A 22896-nucleotide genomic window follows, 5' to 3' on the forward strand; every position below is an offset into this window, starting at 1 on the left:
CCATTCTGAAAGAGATCAGCCCTGGGTGTTCTCTGGAAGGAATGATGCTAAAGCTGAAACTCCAGTACTTTGGCCACCTCATGCGAAGAATTGACTCACTGGAAAAGACTCTGATGCTGGGAGGGACTGGGGGCAAGAGGAGAAGGGGACGACAGAGGATGAGATGGCTGGATGGCATCACTGACTCGATGGGAAGTGAGTCTGAGTGAACTCTGGGAGTTGGTGATGGACACGGAGGCCTGGCGTGCTGCGATTCATGGGGTAGCAAAGAGTCGGACATGACTGAGCGACTGATCTGATCTATTTCTTGAGGGGATCTTCTCAACCCAGGGACTGAACCCACATCTGCACTGGCAGGCGGACTCTTTACCACTGACCCACCTGGGAATCCCGTTATATTCTCAGCAACGTGCAAATGTACACATGTTGATATTTGGTGAAATGGTGTTTCTAAGTTCCTTTAAGGAACTTGGTAAAGATTTAAGAATAATGAACATTTTAAGGGGGGTACAGATACTTTCAACCTCCCCCTCAACTTAAAGAATCTTGAAATTTTTTCGTAAAAGAAAAACTCTGAACTATTTCATATATATAGGAAACAACAAATACCTTGTACCCACGTAAGAAACAGAAAATACTGAAATAACGTAAGTGTCCACAGATGGATGAATGGATACAGAAGACGTGGTGTACACACAATGGATTAAAAAGATAGAAATCCTGCCATATGCAACATGAATGGATCTTGAGGACATTAAGCTAAGTGTAAGGAGTCAGAGAAAGACAAATACTATGAGATCTCACTTACATGTAGAATCTAAGAAAAAAAAGAATTCACGGAAAGAGAACAGACTGGTGGTGGTCAGAGGTGGGGGTGGGGGTAGAAGAAATGTGTGAAGGCAGTCAAAAGGTATCAACTGTGAAATTTAATGCAGAGCATGGGGACTATATACTATAATGTATATTTGAAAGTTGCTAAGGGAGCACTCCTTGGAAGGAAAGTTCTGACCAACCTAGATAGCATATGCAAAAGCAGAGACATTACTTTGCCAACAAAGGTCCATCTAGTCAAGGCTATGGTTTTTCCTGTGGTCATGTATGGAAGTGAAAGTTGGACTGTGAAGAAAGCCGAGCACCGAAGAATTGATGCTTTTGAACTGTGGTGTTGGAGGAGACTCTTAAGAGTCCCTTGGACTGCAAGGAGATCCAACCAGTCCATTTTGAAGGAGATCAGTCCGGGGTGTTCTTTGGAAGGAATGATGCTAAAGCTGAAACTCCAGTACTTTGGCCACCTCATGCGAAGAGCTGACTCATTGGAAAAGACTCTGATGCTGGGAGGGATTGGGGGCAGGAGGAGAAGGGGACAACAGAGGATGAGATGGCTAGATGGCATCACTGACTCTATGGACGTGAGTTTGAGTGAACTCCCGGAGTTGGTGTTGAACAGGGAGGCCTGGCGTGCTGCAATTCATGGGGTGGCAAAGAGTCGGACACGACTGAGTGACTGAACTGAACTGAAGGGAGCAGATCTTAGAAGTTCTCATCCCAAGAAAAAAAAATTGTAACTGTGAGGTGATGCATGTAAACTTATTTCGGTAATCATTCTGCAGTACATACAAGTATCAAGTCATTATAGACAAGGTTACATATTAAAAACTATATATATTAAGCTAGACAAGGTTATATATGAAAATATTATAAAACTGGAAAAACAGGAAACAGAAAATACTAATTACTTTGAAGATTCCCCTTAATTTACATTTAAGATAAGGAAAAAGTGGTTTGGAAGCAAGAGAGCTCCTTATGAGGCATAAAACACAGTTTTTGTTTGTCTCCTATTCACTAAAATAAAAGAATTAGCTGTGAAATTATACTTCTGCAATTCCCAAATGTCCCTTTATTAGATGCAATTATGACAGTATATTGAAATTTTGGTTGATAAAGACTGCCATGGGTACAGAAATATCAGGGAATATGTAAACTGGATCAATCTATTAAAATTTGGGGCAAGAATTTAGAAATGGAAACTATGAACGTCTGTTCCAATCCACTCTTACACATTTATTTTACTAAACTCACCAAATCCTTTCCAGCCTTACTTACATAATGGAAAACTCCATATATAAAGGAAGAAACCAAATTCTCAGCAAGTTCGCCCATAATAGGGTCAGTCACATAGCAAATTTCATGTGCCCAGCAGCTTACAAGATTAGATTTTCTGTTTTCTGTTTATGCCTACGCAGATTTTCTCTGCACAAAGGGTAAGGCACCAGTTTTTCAGACAAAAATGAAAATAGAAACAATTTGGAACCTTTACCAGCCCCTGCACACTAAGGCCAATGAAGGGTGCATTTATATCCAAACTACTCAGAGAGGTAGGGTAATGTATGTCAACAATTTAAGTCATGGTTTTGATAATATTTTGATAATATAATACTGCTCCTGACATTCCCGATACTGAAAATATATGCCTAGGAAAGAGAAGAGAGTAGGAAGAAAAAGAAAAGAGAGTGGGGAGGATTACTGATACTACTACTCTTCTCTCTTTTTTCTTAAGGATCCTCAATCCAGAGCTTCTGGGTCAGTGAACACATGGAGACTTGGAGAGAGTGTTATTTCCGGAGAGGGCATGGAGGTTCTGGACAGGTCCTTTCCCCAGGCCTTGTCCTAATCACCTTTTCCATCTGACTGTTCTTGAGTTATCTCCTTTCATAATAACTGGTGATCTACTTTGTAGCAATGGCTACAGCGCTCGCCAGGTTCCAGTACTGGAACGAATTTACTGTCTATCTGCCATGATGCCTCAACTGCACATATGGTCACTTGCTCGCACTAAGGATGATGGTGGAAGATCATCAAACTGAAATGAGAGAACTCATTTCAATTGCTAGCTCTGAAGGCTCTCAGCTAATTAATAGATGTCTTCAATTGTTGGTTTTTATGTATGGAAAGGGCTTCCCTTATGGCTCAGCTGGTAAAGAATCCGCCTGCAATGCGGGAGACCTGGGTTTGATCCCTGGATTGGAAAGATCCCTTGGAGAAGGGAACGGCTATCCACCACAGTATTCTGGTCTGGAGAATGTCCATGGGGTCGCAAAGAGTTGGACATGACTGAGCAACTTTCACTTTCACACATGGAAAAGGGGTGTGAAGTGGAAGACAGTAATGTCACAAATATAAAAAAACAAATCCTCGGGGGAAATGTCTCAGGAACCTCAGGCTGGTTCCGCATAACCTCCTTTTTCTTTCTCCCTCTTCTTTTTGTTTGTGGAGCTCAGAAACTGACAGGCTTATTTTTTTTTTCTCTCCTGCTGCTGCTGCTGCTGCTAAGTTGCTTCAGTTGTGCCTGACTCTGTGCGACCCCATAGACCTACTGCTACTAATAAAGAATCTCTCTCTACTTCCAATCCACTGACTTTAGAACAAGTTCTCTAATTTTCTCTCATAACCTTCTACCTTGAAGGAAGTATTCTATATGGTTCTATGGATACTGTTTCAGTTTTATTGTCCTTAAACAGTAAGGATAAATAGGGTTGAATAAATGCTATTTTTTTCAATTTAATTTTTATTTTGGAGTATAGTTGATAGAAAATGTTGTGTTCGTTTCAGGTGTAAAGCAAAGTGATTCAGTTACACAATATCCATTCTTTTACAGATTCTTTTCCTGTAAAGGTTATTACAGAATACTGAATAGAGTTCCCTGGGCTATACAATAGGGTGTTGTTGATTATCTATTTTATATATATTAGTGTGTATGTGAAAAAAGGCTATTTTCAATGCCTTTCCTCTGATTTCTTCATGTACCACAGAAAAGGGCAAAGTGGACCTTATATTAGAGCACAAATGAGACTTGAGAATAAAATATATCTGTATTTTTGAGGAAAATTAATTTGAGGTAATGCTGAATGAATTCCAAGGCCCACTACTGGGGGTGGGAACAGGAGGTGTAGTGAGAAAAAGAAAAAGAAGAAAGAGACTAGCTATGAATTTATTCTTTTTTTCTTTCTGCTCCCATTTTACCATATGGCCATGCACAATGCTCTCACAGATACCTCCAGACTCAGTCCAGGGGAGAATGAATCCTGTAGTCTGCTGCTATGTTGGGAAAAGGAGATGAGAAAGGGAGAAAATGTACCACAAATGTAGTAATCGGGACTATCTTTCTATATTACAAATAACTATGTTATCCAACAGCTGTTAAGGTACTTGGCAAATATCATATTGCATCGCTTATATGTGGAATCTACAAAAAGGTATAAAATAACTTATCTACACACAGAATAGAGTTATGGATGCAGAAAACAAACTGACGGCTGCTAAGGGGTAAGAATAGCAAGGAGTGATAAGAACACCTTCCTCACTGATTACTGCAAATAGAGGAAAACAACAGAATGGGAAAGACTAGAGATCTCTTTAAGAAAATTAGAGATACCAAGGGAACATTTCATGCAAAGATGGGCTCAATAAAGGGCAGAAATGGTATGGATCTAACAGAAGCAGAAGATACTAAGAAGAGGTGGCAAGAATACACAGAACTGTACAAAAAAGATTTCCACAACCCAGATAATCACGATGGTGTGATCACTGACCTAGAGCCAGACATCCTGGAATGTGAAGTCAAGTGGGCCTTAGAAAACATCACTATGAACAAAGCTAGTGGAGGTGATGGAATTCCAGTAGAGCTATTTCAAATCCTGAAAGATGATGCTGTGAAAGTGCTGCTCTCAACATGCCAGCAAATTTGGAAAACTCAGCAGCGGCCACAGGACTGGAAAAGGTCCGTTTTCATTCCAATCCCAAAGAAAGGCAATGCCAAAGGATGCTCAAACTACCACACAATTGCACTCATGTCACACGCTAGTAAAGTAATGCTCAAAATTCTCCAAACCAGGCTTTAGCAATATATGAATAGTGAACTTACAGATGCTCAAGCTGGTTTTAGAAAAGGCAGAGGAACCAGAGTTCAGATTGCTAATATCTACTGGATCATCGAAAAAGCAAGAGAATTCCAGAAACACATCTATTTCTGCTTTACTGACTATGCTGAAGCCTTTGACTGTGTGGATCACAATCAACTGTGGAAAATTCTGAAAGAGATGGGAACACCAGATCACCTGACCTGCCTCTTGAGAAACCTATATGCAGGTCAGGAAGCAACAGTTAGAACTGGACGTGGGACAACAAACAGACTGGTTCCAAATTGGGAAAGGAGTATGTCAAGGCTGTATATTGTCACCCTGCTTATTTAACTTATATGCAGAGTACATCATGAGAAACGTGGGGCTGGAAGAAGCACAAGCTGGAATCAAGATTGCTGGGAGAAATCTCAATAACCTCAGATATGCAGATGACACCACCGTTATGGCAGAAAGTGAAGAGGAACTAAAGAGTCACTTGATGAAAGTGAAGGAGGAGAGTGAAAAAGTTGGCTTAAAGCTCAACATTCAGAAAACGAATCACTTCATGGGAAATAGATGGGAAACAGTGGAAACAGCACCAGACTTTATTTTTTTGGGCTCCAAAATCACTGCAGATGGTGATTGCAGCCATGAAGTTAAAAGACACTTATTCCTTGGAAGGAAAGTTATGACCAACCTAGATAGCATATTAAAAAGCAGAGACATTACTTGACCAACAAAGGTCCATCTAGTCAAAGCTATGTTTTTTCCAGTAGTCACGTATGGGTGTGAGTCGGACTATAAAGAAAGCTGAGTGCCGAAGAACTGATGCTTTTGAACTGTGGTGTTGGAGAAGACTCTTGAGAGTCCCCTGGACTGCAAGGAGATCCAACCAGTCCATCCTAAAGGAAATCAGTCCTGAATGTTCACTGGAAGGACTGATGTTGAAGCTCAAACTCTAATACTTTGGCCACCTGATGCGAAGAGCTGACTCATTTGAAAAGACCCTGATGCTGGGAAAGATTGAGGGCAGGAGAAGAAGGGGATGACATAGGATGAGATGGTTGGATGGCATCACCGACTCAATAGACACGAGTCTGGGTAAACTCCGAGAGTTAGTGATGAACAGAAGGGTTTGGTGTGCTGTGGTCTGTGGGGTCGCAAAGAGTAGGACACGACTGAGCAACTGAACTGATTTGAGGGGGTAAGAAGGAGAAGGGATTAAATTGGGAGACTGGGACTAACACATACATACTACTATATATAAAACAGGTAACTAAAAAGCACGTACTGTATAGCACAGGGAACTCCACTCAGTACTCTGTAATGGCCTCTATAAGGAAAGAATCTAAAAAAGAGTGTATATAAGTATACCTATAACTGATTTACTTTGCAATCCGCCTGAAACCAATACAACATTGTAAATCAACTATTCTTCAATAAAAATTTTCAAAAATTAAAAAAAAAAAAAGAAAGGAAAAGGTCCTTGGGCCCATCCTTTTTTAAGTGGATAAGGACAATTTTAATGACTATTTAGAAAATGATACCGCTAAATTTTGCAGGTCTTCAGTTTTAGTATTTTAATAAATCTAATATCCACAGGCAGGTCTAAGGTTTCAGCTGGATCCCGACTCCAACAAGTAGAATTCTGAAGTGATGGAGTCTGATTCCATGATGTATACTACTGTTTGCTAGTTCCAGTAGTATATGTACACTACTGTATACTGTATTACATGATGTATACTATTCTTATATTACCCATTTAAAAATAACTTCAAGCTTTTAACAGAGAGCAATGTTAATTCTGCATGACCTCTATCATTTAGCCACGTAAGATACTAGTTTTCCAAAGCTCCAGTTTCAGAATAAATGTACAGTATCACTCTTTTTGAAGGATAATCTTTCTTCTGATGTCCAATCCAGTTATTCCCATCTCTCTTAAGAGTTTTCATCTTTTTTCCACCACAATACTCATTTTACTTTCAGGTTTAGTCAACCTTAAAAAGACTATTGATTCGAGTAACTCTACTTTTCATTCCATTTTCAATTGGGATTCTCAAAAGTCTCCATTTAAAAACTGGCTATTCTACACTCAGCTGTTCTACAGCCTTAATTTTTCTATTGAAATTGTGAACTTCTAATGGTCTTTTCTTGGTTCTTATTCTTCTTGACCTTCCTATAGACCTCCTTCCTGATACTCCTGGGAACGTTCTCCTCTTCTTTGTTCAGGAGCACTAAATAAGAAGTTCTATCTTACTAACTTCTTTTTAAAAAATCTGCAATCCTTGCAGGCTCTTTTCTGGTCATCTAACTGTGGGACAAAGTATCCTTGGCCTCATAGCTCTTCTATCTTCCATGGTGAACTCAATCAGGTTTAAGGATTATTGTGGGTAACTCAAAAAAATCTATATCTTTAATCTCTATTTGAATTTTCAAGGGCTCAGTATATATTAGTTTAAATTGATAAGAGCAACTGCAAAACGCTGCTATTTTTTAAAACAGTATTTCCTTCATGCTGGCTATCTCTTGTTTGTTCACACATGACAAATTCATTCACACTATCCTGGAAGTGTCATTCCTTCATGCTGGCTATTTCTTGTTTCTGTTAACACATGACAAAGTTATTCACACCATTCTGGCTGCGTCACAGTCATAACCATTTTCCTCCCTTAATGTACACTGATCCGTAACTGGGATTAAGGTTCCCTATCTTCTGTAGTGTTCTACATTCACTATGGTTTAGCTTAAATACCATTTCTTCTGTGGGGGCTTTACAAAATACTGAAGACTGGGGTGACTTCTCTCTCAATCTCTATAGTTTTTAACATGGTATTTGTATCATCTTTTCTAATTATTTTGTATTAATCTCCTGGAAGGAAAGGTAGCCAAATGTAGGCTATATATGCTTAATAAATGAGTAGATAATTTGATTTTAAAAAAGGCTGTTATGAAGAACCATAGAAAAAGAAATGTATGTTAGTGCCTCTCATACGGTCTCCTTACAGCTCCCTCTCCCCTGGTCTGGGTAGCAGATGGGACTGCAACAGTGACACTGCAAACTAAAAAGGATGATCCCACATGAGATACTATACCTTTAGGCCCTTTCCCAGGTGTGGGCTCTACAGTAGTTTTGCTCCATATGAGTATGACTCCACCTGAGTCTCCAGCAAGAACATCTCCATTTCCCAAGAAAGCTAAACACTGCACAAATTTTGGTTTTTCGTATTTCTACAATGAAACAATGAGAATTTTCAGTTTTCCCCTTTCGCATGATGACTTTATCCTTACTCAAAATTAAAGTTCTATAATGAAGTTGTAACATTCTGATCCTTACCCCAAAAACTCCTTGTTTTTTTGTTAGTGAATTGCCACTCCAGGTCCAGAAAAAAATATGTGATTTACCACATGTTATTATGATATTTGCATCTGTTGGATGGAACCCCACAGCCAAAACAACTTCATTTGTTGTCTGTGAAAAGAGAAATACAGCTTTAGATGCATGTATACCCTTATCTTCATTAAATACCAATTACAGGTCCCGATAATCAAAGACACGGAATTTTATTTTTTGGCCACACCACATGTAGCATGTGGGATCTCAGTTCACTGACCAGGTAATCAAACCTGTGACCCTAGCAGTGGAAACACAGAATCTTAACCACTGGACCATCAGGGAAGTCCCAAAGATAGGGAAAATTTTTAAGGAAATGCCTTTTCTTCCAAAGTCTATTTTCCTGAAAAACTTAAGTAATACATTTTTAGAATAAAATGGTTTAAATTTGATGTCCTTATCTTATTATATTATCTTTTATGCCATCTATATATAATAACTGTACTAAAAAGACATTTACGCAAATCACAGTTTTAATTTCTTGCACATTCAGGGAAAAGAACACTAAAACTAGCAAATGAAAGAGCAATATAAATTCTGTCTTAAAGACACTGCCATTTTGGTCTTACCCCCCCCCCCGTTTTTTTTTTTTACTATTAATCATTCATTCAAGATAAGAAAGCTGTGGTACATATACACAATGGAGTATTACTCAGCCATTAAAAAGAATACATTTGAATCAGTTCTAATGAGGTGGATGAAACTGGAGCCTATTATACAGAGTGAAGTAAGCCAGAAAGAAAAACACCAATACAGTATACTAACGCATATATATGGAATTTAGAAAGATGGTAACAATAACCCTGTGTACAAGACAGCAAAAGAGACACTGATGTATAGATCAGTCTTATGGACTCTGTGGGAGAGGGACAGGGTGGGGAGATTTGGGAGAATGGCATTGAAACATGTATAATATCATGTATGAAACGAGTCGCCAGTCCAGGTTCGATGCACGATACTGGAGACTTGGGGCTGGTGCACTGGGACGACCCAGAGGGAGGGTATGGGGAGGGAGGAGGGTTCAGGATGGGGAACACGGGTATACCTGTGGTGGATTTATTTCGATATTTGGCAAAACTAATACAATATTGTAAAGTTTAAAAATAAAATAAAATTTAAAAAAAAAGAAAATATTACTGATTTAGAGATTCATCCTCAGACTGAAGGCTGAATGGTCACTATGGATTCCTATGGAATGAAAAATCAAAAAACCACAGAGAGCTTTTATGTGCTTTCCACCAAAAATACCTAAGAAAGGGACCTAGTTAAATGTAAGAGGCTTTTGTACAGCAAAGGAAACTATAAACAAAATGAAAAGACTACCCACAGAAAGGAGAAAATCAACCAACAAGAGACAAATCTCCAAAATATATATATAGCTCAGTATCCAACAAACAAATGAAAAAATGGGCAAAAGATCTAAATAGACCTTTCTCCAAAGAAAACATACAGATGGCCAAAAGGCACAAGAAAAGATGTTAGATACTGCTAATTATTAGAGAAATGCAAATCAAAACTATAATGTGGTATCACTTCACACCAGTCAGAATGGCCATCATCAAAAAGTCTATAAATAATAAATGCTGGAGAAGGGGTGGAGAAAAGGGAACCCTCCTATACTGTTAGTGGGAATGTAAATTGGTAAAGTCACTATGGAGAACAGTATGGAGATTCTTAAAAACCTAAAAACAGAACTACCATATGATCTTATATAATCCCACTCCTGGGCCTATATCCAGAAAAAACCATAATTCAAAAAAATATATGCACCTAATGTTCACTGCAGCATTATTTACAATAGCCAAGACATGGAGGCAACCTAAATGTTCACTGACAGATGAGTGGATAAAGAAGATGTGGTACATAAATACGATGGAATATTACTCAGCCATAAAAAGAAATGAAATAATACCATTTATAGCAACATGGATGGGCTTAGAGATTATCATACTAAATCAGTGAGGGGGGGCCTTCCCAGGTGGCTCAGTGGTAAAGAATCCAACTGCCAAGCAGGAGATGCAGGTTCAATCCCTGGGTGGGAAGATCCCATGGAGAAGGAAATGGCAACCCACTTCAGTATTTTTGCCTGGGAAATCCCACAGACAGAGGAGCTACAGTCCATGGGGTTGCAAGAGTCGCACACAATATAGTGACTAACCAACAAAAACAACAGAGTCAGACAGAGAAAGACAAATATCATGTGATATCACTTAAAAGTGTAATCTAAAAAAATGATACTAATGAATTTTATTTACAAAACATAAACGGACTAATAGTAAACAAACTTACGGTTACCAAAGTGGAAAGGGAAAATTAGGAATTTGGGAGTAACATATATACACTACTATATATTAAATAGATAAAACAATAAGGACCTACTATATAGCACAGGCAACTATATTCAATATTTAGTAATAACTATATTGGAAAAAGAATCTGAAAAAGAATATATACCTGTGTGTGTGTATACATATATGTTTGTGTATATGTGTGTGTGCGTGTATATATATATATATATATATACACACACACACACACACACTGAATCACTCTGCTATATACTAGAACTAATACACTGGAAATCAAGTATATTTCAATAAAAAAATAAATATATAAAAAGTACACCACTAAGGATGTAATGTAAAAAATATTATTAACATTGCTGAATGCTACATACAAAACTTGTAAAGAGAATTCTCATTACAAGGAAAAGGATTTTTTCCTATTTCTTTTATTTTCTATCTGTATGAGATGATGGATGTTCACAAAATTTATTGTGATAATCATTTCATGACAAATTTAAGTCAAATCATTATGCTGTACATCTTAAACAGGCCTGTATGTCAATTATATTTCAACAAAACTGGAAGGAAAAAAGGAAGAAAAAGATAATACGTTAATAACAAAGCAAAATTAGTGATTTCTCTTCCAGACTCAGAATCTTTAAAAGACTGATCGAAGAGTCCTTAGCTTTCACATGAACAAAACTACTCAACAGATCTTACATGAAACTGATTAATCAAGGATTATAAAACTAACTATAAATCAAGGATTATAAAGCTAACTATAAACACTCCCCGGGCTTCCCTGTTGGCTCAGACAGTAAAGAATCTGCCAGCAATGCAGGAGACCCAGGTTCAATCCCTGGGTCAGGAAGATCCCCTGGAGAAGAAAATGGCAACCAACTCCAGTATTCTTGCCTGGGAAAGCCCATGGACAGAGGAACCTGGAAGGCTATAGTCCATGGGGTCACAAGGAGTTGGACACAACTGAGCGACTAACACACACTGGTATAAATACTTCCAAGTATACACACCCATAGTTCTAGTGATAAGATGTTCAAGATATAAACTGAAGTAATCTATGAAAATAAATCACTTGGGTTTTAGTGTAGCTTTATAGGATATTTTAACTTTTTATTAATGTATACTATATAATCCCTGGTGGCTCAGAGGTTAAAGCATCTGCCTCCAATGCGGGAGACCCAGGTTCGATCCCTGGGTCAGGAAGATGCCCTGGAGAAGGCAATGGCACCCCACTCCAGTATTCTTGCCTGGAGAATCCCATGGACGGATAAGCCTGGTAGGCTACAGTCCACAGGGTCGCAAAGAGTCGGACATGACTGCCGACTTCACTCACTCACTCATACTATATAATCAGAAAAGTTCACAAATCCTAAGTACACAGTTTGATAAATTCTCACAAACTGAACACACCTGTGTATAGCATCTAAAGCAAGAAACAGAACATTACTAACATCCCAGATCCCTCTTCTAGTTACCATCCTCTCCCTCCACTGAAATAACCATGATCCTGATTTGCAGCAGCAAAGATTAGCTTTGTCTGTTTTATTTAAGTGGAATAATATAGAGGGTATTCTTTTGTGTCTAGCTTATTTTATCATTACATTTGTGAGATACATTTAATGTTGGTATATACATTGCAATTTGATCATGCAAACTGCTTTACAGGATTCCTTTACAGGGAAAGACCACAGCACTGACTTATCCATTCTCTTATTGATGGACATTTGAGTAACTTTCTTTTTTGCTTCTGTTATTTTTGATTACTTGTCTTTTGGTCAACACATGTATTATCTTCTTTAGGGTTTATACCACTTTCATTTGCAATGAAAGACTTCTATTATAGGGACTTCCCTGATGGTCCAGTGGTTAGGATTAGGCACTTTACTGCTATGGCCCTGGGTTCAATCCATGGTCAGAGAACTAAGATCCCCCAAGCTGTGCAGTGTGGCCAAAAAAATAAATTATTTAAAAATTACAAAAAATTAAAAAAAAAAGAGAGAGAGAAAGGGAGAAAGAGTTCTAACACAGAGATTAAGGACACAGAATTGAAAGCACCTGTTGACTGGCTGAGTGTGAAAGTGAGGGAAAGAGTCATGAATGATGCCTGAATTTTCAGCTTGGGCAATTAAGTGGAATGTGATGCTACTCACTGAGAGGCAAAACTGATTGGGGGCTAATAAATATGATTAGTACGTATCTGTATGCATTGCGGGCTGGGGTATTCATATGAAGATGTCCAACAGGCAATAAGAGTTGCCCTTGTTGCTCTGGGCTGGAGTTAGCTGGTATGGGACACATCAAGGCCATGGGAGCAAACGGAGCAGCATATGGTGTTTGTACAAGACATGGGATGTAACTCTCAGCAACATATACGCTGAAGGTTCCAGAAAGGAGATCGAGGAGAGGCCAGTAGGAGGAAAACCATAAGACTTCATCTGGCAGCCTTTAATACAAAGGACCAAAATTTATGTTTCACTGTGGTATAACTTCCCTATGTTTCAACGTAAAATTACTCTGAACAATGGCTGAAAGACAATCTATCTTCATTTATGTTTTTTTAAAATTTGAGGTTTCCTGACACCTTATATTCAAGTAAAATAAAATCTACCCTACTTCTGTCAAAAGATTAAAACTATCTAAAAGAAATAACTTCTTTTCATCCAACAAGTTGAAAGCTTGAAGATTTTACAAAACAAAACTTGGAGAGCAACTGAGGAGGAATGTGATGTTATTTAAGAGTAAAGCAAATATGTCATAGGCTTTTAAAAGCCATCCTGTACCTCTGGATCCCTCTGAAAGCCTGTCAGAGGGAGGCTATTTTCTGAGCCATATGAATGCAGCTGCAATGCTAACCTCATTCCTTTCTTACAAGTTATAGCCTGCTCCACACAAAAGGATTAACACTATTCCACAGCAACTATAAATGCTGTAGCATTTTATGTAGTAGTCCCACAAATATAATTAAGACCAAAAAACTTATTACTGTTATGTTTTTTCAGTTATGTCAGTCATATTCCCGAGGCTGAATTTTTCCTTTAGATTTTTTAATCCTTATAGATTGAACAAAATAACATTTTGTTAAAGAACAAGCCAAGTAGAACATGTAGTCTTAATTTTGAGATTAGATATCCAACTACTTCAGCATTTCAGTAGTACAATGTAACTGAAACATCACTGAAAGTGGCTGAAGCTGCTTGACTATTTTATCTTAAAGGTACTATAAGAATGCTTGGAAAAGGAAATGGCAACCCACTCCAGTATTCTTGCCTGGAGAATCCCATGGGCAGAGGAGCCTGGCTAGCTACAGTCCATGGGGTCGCAAGAGTCAGACATGACTTAGTGACTAAACCACCACCATCGTAAGAATGATGACAAATCAGCAAATCTGATGAATTTGGTCAGCTGGTACTCTCCTGAAACCCAAGAATATGCAACATACTTCCAAGGACTTGTAAAACAAAAAATGTATTCTAAAAGACAAATAGCCTGTTCGAAATTTTTTTACCTTTATTTCTGCTCCTTTTGATTTTTTCTGCCAATCCCACACAGTAAGCATATGCTCATTGGAGTCATCGATAACACATAAATGAACACCTGAATCCTAAAGAAAAGTCATTCTTTTAAATAAGGCATTTAAAAATCTTCAGATAAGGCTTACTTTTTAAAAAGAAATACCATATTATGAAAACCGCCAACATTAAGATAAATCCAAAATCCTTTAAACTCATGGTTCCTTGAAATACAATGAATATACTATTTACTAAGACTGTATTTTCTTAAGAAATATAATAAGGATTCTTAATTTTTTTTCATGTTTCTAATTTTTCCCCCTAGGTTGATCTCCATTTGCTATCTAGCCACTTCCACTATTCAAAAATAGCAAATAATCAATTTTGAGGATAGTCCATTCTGCACCTTAAAGTATTTTCTGCTTTAAAGTGTTCTGACTGCTTTTGAAGTATTTTCCTTTGCAGTAGACGTGAAATGTATATAATTTTATAACTTTGGTCCTAAATTTCGGTAAATCTGTTGGAATAAATTATGTGAAAGTTTGCCAATTTTAGTTTTTCATGATATTCTTGATTTATATTAAAATGAATAAACAAGATAAATAAAAACATAAATTCCTTTCTATTTTCCTGAAACTATTTTCATTCACTAATTGATGCCTCCCAGAAAAAGAACTGTGGATGATATTAAAAGATTATTTTTTTTCTAGGAGCATTTGTAATCTATACCTTATGATGTATATGGAACAAAGAAATACTGTGGTGACAAGTGAGAGTACTGAGGAAGGGCAGAGCTTATTCTCTTCTCTTCTGCTTTCTTTTACCCTGTATTGGAATGATTACCTAAACTAGGAAAAGTCAGTGTATGAGGCAATTCAAGATAATCCTAACATTGTAACAAAGGTATCAACAAGAAGACAACAGTTACTGCTACAGAGATTTTAGGGGGTAAAAAAGGTAGTAAAAGTATTTCCCTTCTCTCTGCTCATCTCCTTTTCTCATCTCCTTTCTTCTAATTCCTGATTCATGAGAACCCTTGACATTCAGTACTTGTAAGCTAGTAAAGTTCCTGTATCCACCCAAATTTATACTTCTGCTCTAAAAATGTCCCTTCCTCCTCCACATCCCACAAAACAGCCATAATCCAGAATACAGCTGCAATAGTTAGGAATTAAAGAGATAAATGTGAATATATAAATATATTCTAAAGTAAGAACAAGGCCCAATAAAATCTGGAGGGATATTTGTGTTTGAAAGTAAAAATTATGCATCCTAAAAATATAGATGTTCTCCTGTATGGTCTGTAACAATTACATATAGTTCAAGAATAAACAATGTTTAAATGAGCAACATCTTATTTCATTCTCCCCAGAATAAAGCATCAAGACTTAGGTTAAGATTGCTAGATGCTGAATTTTAAACTTAAATATAAAACCATGCAATCAACAATTCAGAACCAAAACAATTCATGACTTTAGTGAGCACAAAGATCTGGCTGTTTTCTTTGCTGCAACATGACATTAAGAAAAGACAATACTTGGGGCAGAATTGGCCAAGTTTCATGTCCGTAAATTTTCTCAATAAAATAGACTTCTATGACTCAAGCTGAATCAAAAACATATCTTATTACTTACTTCAATTTTACTATGCTATGTATGCATTCCTTTAACCATTTCCTGCTATTACACTGCAAGTCTATTTCAGGCAGAACAAAATAAGTATAATTAAGTGTAATATCCTGGATCTTATCTAAACCAAAGTCCTTTAGTATTTCAGTTAAAATGCTGGCCACTGATAAGCAACAGCTAACATCTAATTTTTCAATTCAGTGATCACTTTTTATGAACACACACACAAAACTGAGCTTAACGTCTTTTCTGTATCTTTGTGTGGCTGGCTTACTCCCTTAAAAATTGTTACTTACTGCTTTTGAAAAATCCAGGCACCCTACTCCACGTTCAAAAGTTCCAAGTCCAATAATTTGCAGCGTAGAAAGACTAACTGAATCCCACACTCTGACATGGGGTTGCAGGGGCTGCAAAAACAAGGGGAAAAATACAAGATAGCAGGACTTAACTAGTATTTACATAGATGAAAATACCACTCCTACAAGAACTGCTTGCCATCTTTAAAAAATAATGATGGATGGATAAATATCTAATAAAAAATAGCCAGTACATTTACACATGCCCCCAAAGAATCTTAAGTAGGTATTTTCTTCTCATACTACAAAAATAAGGAAATGACAAAGTGATAATAGAAGCAGCAAATGATCTGAGTATCTATTATGTGCAGTATACTATTCTAGTACGTCACATGCGTTAATTCATTTAATTCTCACAGACCCTGGGGCTTAGGTGCTATTATAATCACCATTTAACAAATGAGGAAATTAAGATAGTTTTTAAAATTAATTATTTTAATTGGAGGCTAATTACTTTACAATATATATTGTGGTGATTTTTGCCATATATTGACATGAATCTGCCAAGGGTGCATCTGTTCTGCTCTTCCTGAATCCCCCTCCTACCTCCCTCCCTATCCCATCCCTCTGGGTTGTCCTAGAGCACTGTTTTGAGTGCCCTGCATCGAACTTGCACTGGTCATCTATTTTACATATGGCAATATATAAGTTTCAATGCTATTTTGAAAAAGAGATTTAAATAACTTGTCCATATTTATCCAGCTATTAAAAGGTAGAGTCAGGATTCTAATACCAGCAAATCTGCACTGGAAATCCTGCTTTTTGCGTTACTTTCATTCCTGAGAAAATAATATTAAAAAAAAAAAAAAATCAGTGTCCAAAAAATTGCTAAGCAAACAGCCCTTAAACAGAATTTAGAACTGGAAGGAGTATTAAAAGTCATCCAACATAACCCCTCCGACTACTTTTCTTTAAAGAAACCAGGCAGAAAATGTTATTAAGTATAGTCATATACATGCTAATCAGTCGTTAATATTCACTGCTGATCCTTATTAATAAGGAATTTGTCATGTAAGTCAATAGTATTGAATAACTGAAAAATTTTAAGTGTTATTTCTAGTCATATATAAATTACATATAAAATCATATGTAAAATATAAAATTAAGGGATCCATCAATTTAGGATGATTATAATACCTTCCAGCAGACTGATAAATTATTCTATACTTATAAAAAGAACTTTAATAAGCTTATCAGTTCTCCCATTCTTATAAATAAATAGCTTCCTTAGGGAGAACACTTATTTTTTGAAAAGGAATATTTTAGTGTGACTCTTTTGTTCTTTTTTTAATGTTATTACATTCTATTATTTGTTTCTCTGCTTATACTAAAAATTCCTTAATAGTTAAATTTTAAGAGAATGAAATAAATGAGTTAGGGTTAAATACAATCAATTCCATCCTAATATCAATATCACCTGGTACAGAATGCATAAAACTGTGCCACTCACCCTTCCATCCTTATCCACTCCAGCTATCTGTCCAGTTGCAATCCTAATTTTGTCAGGATGTATAGCAAGGCTAAAAAGCAGTGTTAACAACAATTTTAAATACAGGAAAGATGTAAAACAGCAGAAACATGCCTCAGTATCAACATTTTTCAAACAGTTTTTAATCATTAAAAAAACTCAATGTGACCCATTTGTTTTATTTTCTTTGGCTAATCAAATAAACATCAATTACCTACAGGACTTCTTTTCTAAGTTTTCTGCCGTATTTCTGCCTTCTTTGTTAAACTGAATTATTAGAACACTAAATTTGAAGAAAACATCTACTCATAATTGTGGCATGATAAATTTATCACGTGTTCATGATAAAGGAACTTGTTTCTTTCTAGTCTCACACCTAGACATATTCACATAGTTTTATTACCATGAAGATGTAGTATTACATCTTGTGAAGATTTTAAATGTTGGAGAATAATGAATTTAAGCAATAAATAGAGAATATACATTTTTTGTTTTTGGTATGTATTGCTCATTACTTTCCAGAACATTATCAATTTAAATTGTTATAAATAAAAATGTTTTAAAAATTTCACTACAACTTCCTCATATTAAGAATTATACCTTTTAACATGCCTTGATAATTTGGTATAAAAGATTATCAGTTTAATTTCTTTTATTATTAAAGAGGCTAGAGTTTATCAATATGTTGCTTTAACTAATGTTATTTCCTCTCAAATAGTTCATATCCTTTGAAAGAAAAATGAAAGTGAAAGTCACTCAGTTGTGTCCAACTCTTTGCGACCCCATGGAATATAGAGTCCATGGAACTCTCTAGGCCAGAACACTAGAGTCGGTAGCCTTTCCGTTTTCCAGGGGATCTTCCCAACCCAGGGATCAAACCCAGGTCTCCTGCATTGCATGCAGATTCTTTGCCAGCTAAGCCACAAGGGAACCTAAGAACACTGGAGTGGGTTGCCAATCCCTTTTCCAGGGGATATTCCTGACTCAGGAATTGAACTGGGGTCTCCTGCATTGCAGGCAGATTCTTTACCAACTGAACTATCATGGAAGCCCATATATACTTTATTGAGATCAATTACATTGACAGTTAATATTTGAACCAGACACATATATTACCTAATCCAGCAATTTTACTTTTTTTAATATAGCTCAATTACATTGAGTTAATGAAAAATCTAACTAACATTTTGCCATATTTAATTCAAATCTTAAACATTTAAAAAAGCAAAATTACTGGATTAGGTAATATATGTGCATGGTTTAAATATCAAAAACTATAAAAACACCTATGAAATTCTGCTAAAATCTCATCTATCTGGTTATTATCCCTACTCCCTGTAACATCAACCAGGTAATCGCTGTAATCAGTTTCTTTTTATTACTAATTCTGGAAAAATTTTACCTATGTGAAAGTCAAGATAAATATTTATCTTCCACCTCCTTTTTTACACAAATGGTAAAATACTACACATTTTCTTGTTCTTTTATACTTACAAATGTATCTTAGGAATTTTTCCACTTAATACACAAACACTCTCCTCATTCTTTCTTAATTTTATTGAAGCAGAGTTGATTTACAATGTTGTGTTAATTTATGTTGCACAGCAAAGTGATTCAGTTATATATATATATATTTTTTTTTTCTTTTTTACATTCATTTCCATTATGGTTTATCACAGGGTACTGAATATAATTCCCTGTGCTATACAATAGGACTGTGTTGTATATCCATCCTATATATAATAGATTGCATCTGCTAATTCCAAACTCCCAATTCTTTTCTCCCCAATCTCAATAAATCTATTCTCTACTCAGTAAGTCTATTTCTTACTGAGATTTTAGATTCTAAATATGTGATAGCATATTTTAATTGTCTTTTTCTTTCTGACTTACTTCACTTAAGTAGGGTAATCTCTAAGTCCATCTAACCTCATTCTTTCTTTATGGCTGCATGGCTGCATGGAAACCACACGTTACTAGTCACCAGCTAAAAGATATTCAGGTTCTTTCCAACCTTTACCATCAAAAATGATGTTGTAATAAGTAATCTTGTACATGTATTCTTCTAGTGAAAAAGACAAAATTTTAATCATCTCTAAAAGTTTAACAATATCTATATTTTAAGTCTAATGTATATTAATTTTTTTTCTAGGTATAGATATAGTTGCCAGAATACATTTTAAATATTGGAAAATAATGAATTTAAGCAATAGGTAATTAAAGTTAACTTCAAATTAGTAAAATTGAGTACTTCAAAAAATACGCCAAGCATAGAAAAGGAGTTCTCACATTTTTATGGTTCTCATTCTGTTTTACAGTTTGATCCTTATTCAGCTATCATTTCCCTTTTCTCCTCAAAGTCTCAAGTTCAAAACTTACCTACATAAAACAAATTCTCAATAAATATTAAGTAACCAATAATCACTCTCAGAAGTATGTAAAAGTCTAGTCTGCCACATATATCTGATGTTTCAGGCCAGAGGAAAAAGTATAAAAGCTCTGGGAAAGCCAAAGAAGCCCCCATCAAAATTTATAGATGATATGTTGCAGGTATCTATTGCAGGTACCTATTGATGCAGGTATCACACCAACTATTTTGGAGGCCTGTAAGTCTTTTTTATTTTTGAAATCTACCTACAGGATGTCCATAATATCCTTAAATTCTCATTTTTCCAAAAGAAATCATTTCCAATAAAAACCTAGCTTAATAAAATACAAAAAAAGAGCATGAAATATATATATATATGTATAAAATGATACCAACCATTTTACACAGTCTGTATGACCCAGGTAGTGCCGTTGAGTTCTCTCTTCATAATTAAATAGTACTACTACGGATGCTATGAAATAAACAATTTCCCCGGTAGGAAGAAGGTAAACATTAGCTCGACAATCCTTTCCTCGATAACCGTATCTTAAAATAAAGAGTCAAGGTTTCAAACAAACACAACTTTCAAAATGTTAAATGATTTATTAATGGATATGTAAGGGAATCAGTATAAGAAAAGAGGACTGGACTGGAACTATAAAACTCGTGTCTTGCCATTAGCCCTTGTGCAGTTCCAAGACTTAATACGCTTAAATCTTAGTTTCCTCATTCAACCAAGAAATACATATTGAGCTCCTAATGTGTATCAGGCATAGAGTAGAACATGCACTTCTGAACAAAAATATGTGGGCCTGTGTCCCTGGAGTTCTTGCTTTTCAAAGGTAACAAAAATTTACACCAAGTATATCATTAGAAATTGTGGAAGAAAAAACAACAGGATGCTAGGAGAAAACAGAAGGAGGATCTAACTTAAATGGAGAGAGAAAAAGAGAGAGATCAAAAGAAGGGCTACCAGAGGGAATCTCTTGTTGATCTACCCGCTGGACTCTGTGTTTTCACTGCTTAACCAGGTTTGATCCCTAGCTGGGACCTAAGATCCCACAAACCGCATGGTGCAGCCCAAAACTAAGAACAAAAGAAGAGCTACTTGACACTTATACTTACCCTAACTAATGAATAAAAGACAGCCAGGCACAGTTTGGTGTAAGCAGAGTGCCTGCTAAAAAAAAAACTATGCAGAATCACAGGATTGCTGAGTCTTCTCAAGCTAATTTCTGCCAAAAGGAGGGACTGATTCAAGGAGTGGGAAAGGGGATATAAGAGAATGGAGGCAAAAAGCAAAGTTCAAATATTAAGTTTCTTCTGCTTCACTGAGAATTTCTTAAGAATGTCTAAGAGAAATAAGGTTTCCTAAGTGAAATAAGGAGCACTGTTTCATATACTCATTTTAAAGAAAATGTCTGGTCATGAAGAAGTTAATTCTCAAATTAGAATCCACCTTGCTAATTTCAGCTCTTAATAAGATAATTCATATTATTTCAAAGGTTACAAAATGCTTAACTGATGTTTCCTTATTTAATTCTTAAAATGGACCTGTGAGGTAGGGATTACTGACCTCTTTTTATATTGGTAGAAGTAAGGTTCATGGAGGGTAAGTGGCAGAGCCAAGACTCAAAACACCAGCCTTCCAATTCTAGTCTGATGCCTCTTTCACTACACCACAAGCACCTGCCTTGATGTCCATGGAACACTGCTTACCCTATCTGAAGGTATTAAATTTTGGTGCTTTTAAGTTGCTAACAGCAATATACACATAATATGTGAAAGGATTAGAGATGACATCTCTTTACTTTCTCAAGTGGTCACTGTTTACCACGTTTACTTGACATAAAGACAATTCTGACAGACGTCAGGTAAAGTAATTTTTCTTAAAAACAGAGCAAACAAATTTGCTGTCACAAAAGAAAAGGATACACCCACTCCAGTTTGAGCTTCTCAGGAGGCAGTTCTGTTCTGATGTCATCATAGTTCTCAACATCAGAAGGAATGAACATTGTAATTGGTCGACCTCGCATAAACATTTTAATGTATTCTCCTTCTGTTGAAACACAAGAAAAAACATTAAGACAGATGTATTTGCTGAATATTCATAGAAAAATTGATTATTAATATGCTATAATAAAAACAAGATAGAAAATAGCTACTTTATATAACTGCTTTTGTATAAAGACTTAGTTTAAAACATCAAAGGAAAAAAATCACTGGTCATTCCTTAAGTGAGAGTAACTTTTCATAATTAAAATATAATTTATCTATAAGTTGACACATTTCAACAAGAAAGTCAGGAAAGCTGAGGTATAAAAAAGCAAGAGGAAAATAATTTTGTGATGGAAGGTTCTCTGACAATTGAAAAAAAAGATTATCAGAGTACTCCGATGACAACCATGTCTGCCACGCTACCTGATCAACCTACCGACATTTAATGACAGACAAAAAACCATGGCCACAGAGCACACCAGGAGTGGAGTCAGACAGCCCCATAAGTCAAGGACAGAAAGAGGGACTGAGCACTCTGTTACATAGAGCAGTGGTCAGAGATGGAGGAGAGATGACCGATGTCCTTCATTTCACAACTGTGCCTACAATCAGCCTCGAGTTTAAGCAGTTAAATTCAATTATAATACACTAAAATCTTAAAGACCGTGCTAGGGAATAGTTTTCTAGTTTGTAGCATAGGTAATATTAACATAATAGCACAAACATCTTTTATTTACATAAACCAATAGCTGCTTGTAAGATGTGCAACAGTCTAAAACTAAAAATGTTAAAAAGACAACTCCAGAATCAAATCAACATTTATGGTACACCTTTTGCAAATGAAAACAATACTTAAGTGATCAGATCAGACTGTTTGCAAGTCTTAAGAAACAAAACAAAAACATCCATCCTTGGCTGACCTACATACAGACAGGTTTAATAAATGTTGATGGTGGCTGTGAAATGTTTAGAAA

General features: G+C 36.2%; 1 protein-coding gene across 4 annotated transcripts in view; it reads right to left on the reverse strand.

Annotated features, from left to right (window-relative positions):
- Nucleotides 1-22896, reverse strand: part of EML4 (echinoderm microtubule associated protein like 4) — a 155463-nt gene that overhangs the window by 30202 nt on the left and 102365 nt on the right. For all 4 annotated transcript variants that reach the window (XM_010842316.1, XM_010842314.1, XM_010842317.1 and 1 more), the window contains 7 exons: nt 21860-21983; nt 20321-20470; nt 17539-17608; nt 16029-16139; nt 14101-14196; nt 8233-8367; nt 7991-8126 (listed from right to left, as the gene is read on the reverse strand). In XM_010842316.1, the coding sequence (XP_010840618.1) occupies nt 7991-8126; nt 8233-8367; nt 14101-14196; nt 16029-16139; nt 17539-17608; nt 20321-20470; nt 21860-21983 (822 nt within the window). The remainder of the gene's footprint in view (nt 1-7990; nt 8127-8232; nt 8368-14100; nt 14197-16028; nt 16140-17538; nt 17609-20320; nt 20471-21859; nt 21984-22896) is intronic.

The sequence above is a fragment of the Bison bison genome, unplaced genomic scaffold, assembly GCF_000754665.1.
Source record: "Bison bison bison isolate TAMUID 2011002044 unplaced genomic scaffold, Bison_UMD1.0 scf7180017864177, whole genome shotgun sequence".
NCBI classification, from domain to species: Eukaryota; Metazoa; Chordata; class Mammalia; order Artiodactyla; family Bovidae; genus Bison; species Bison bison.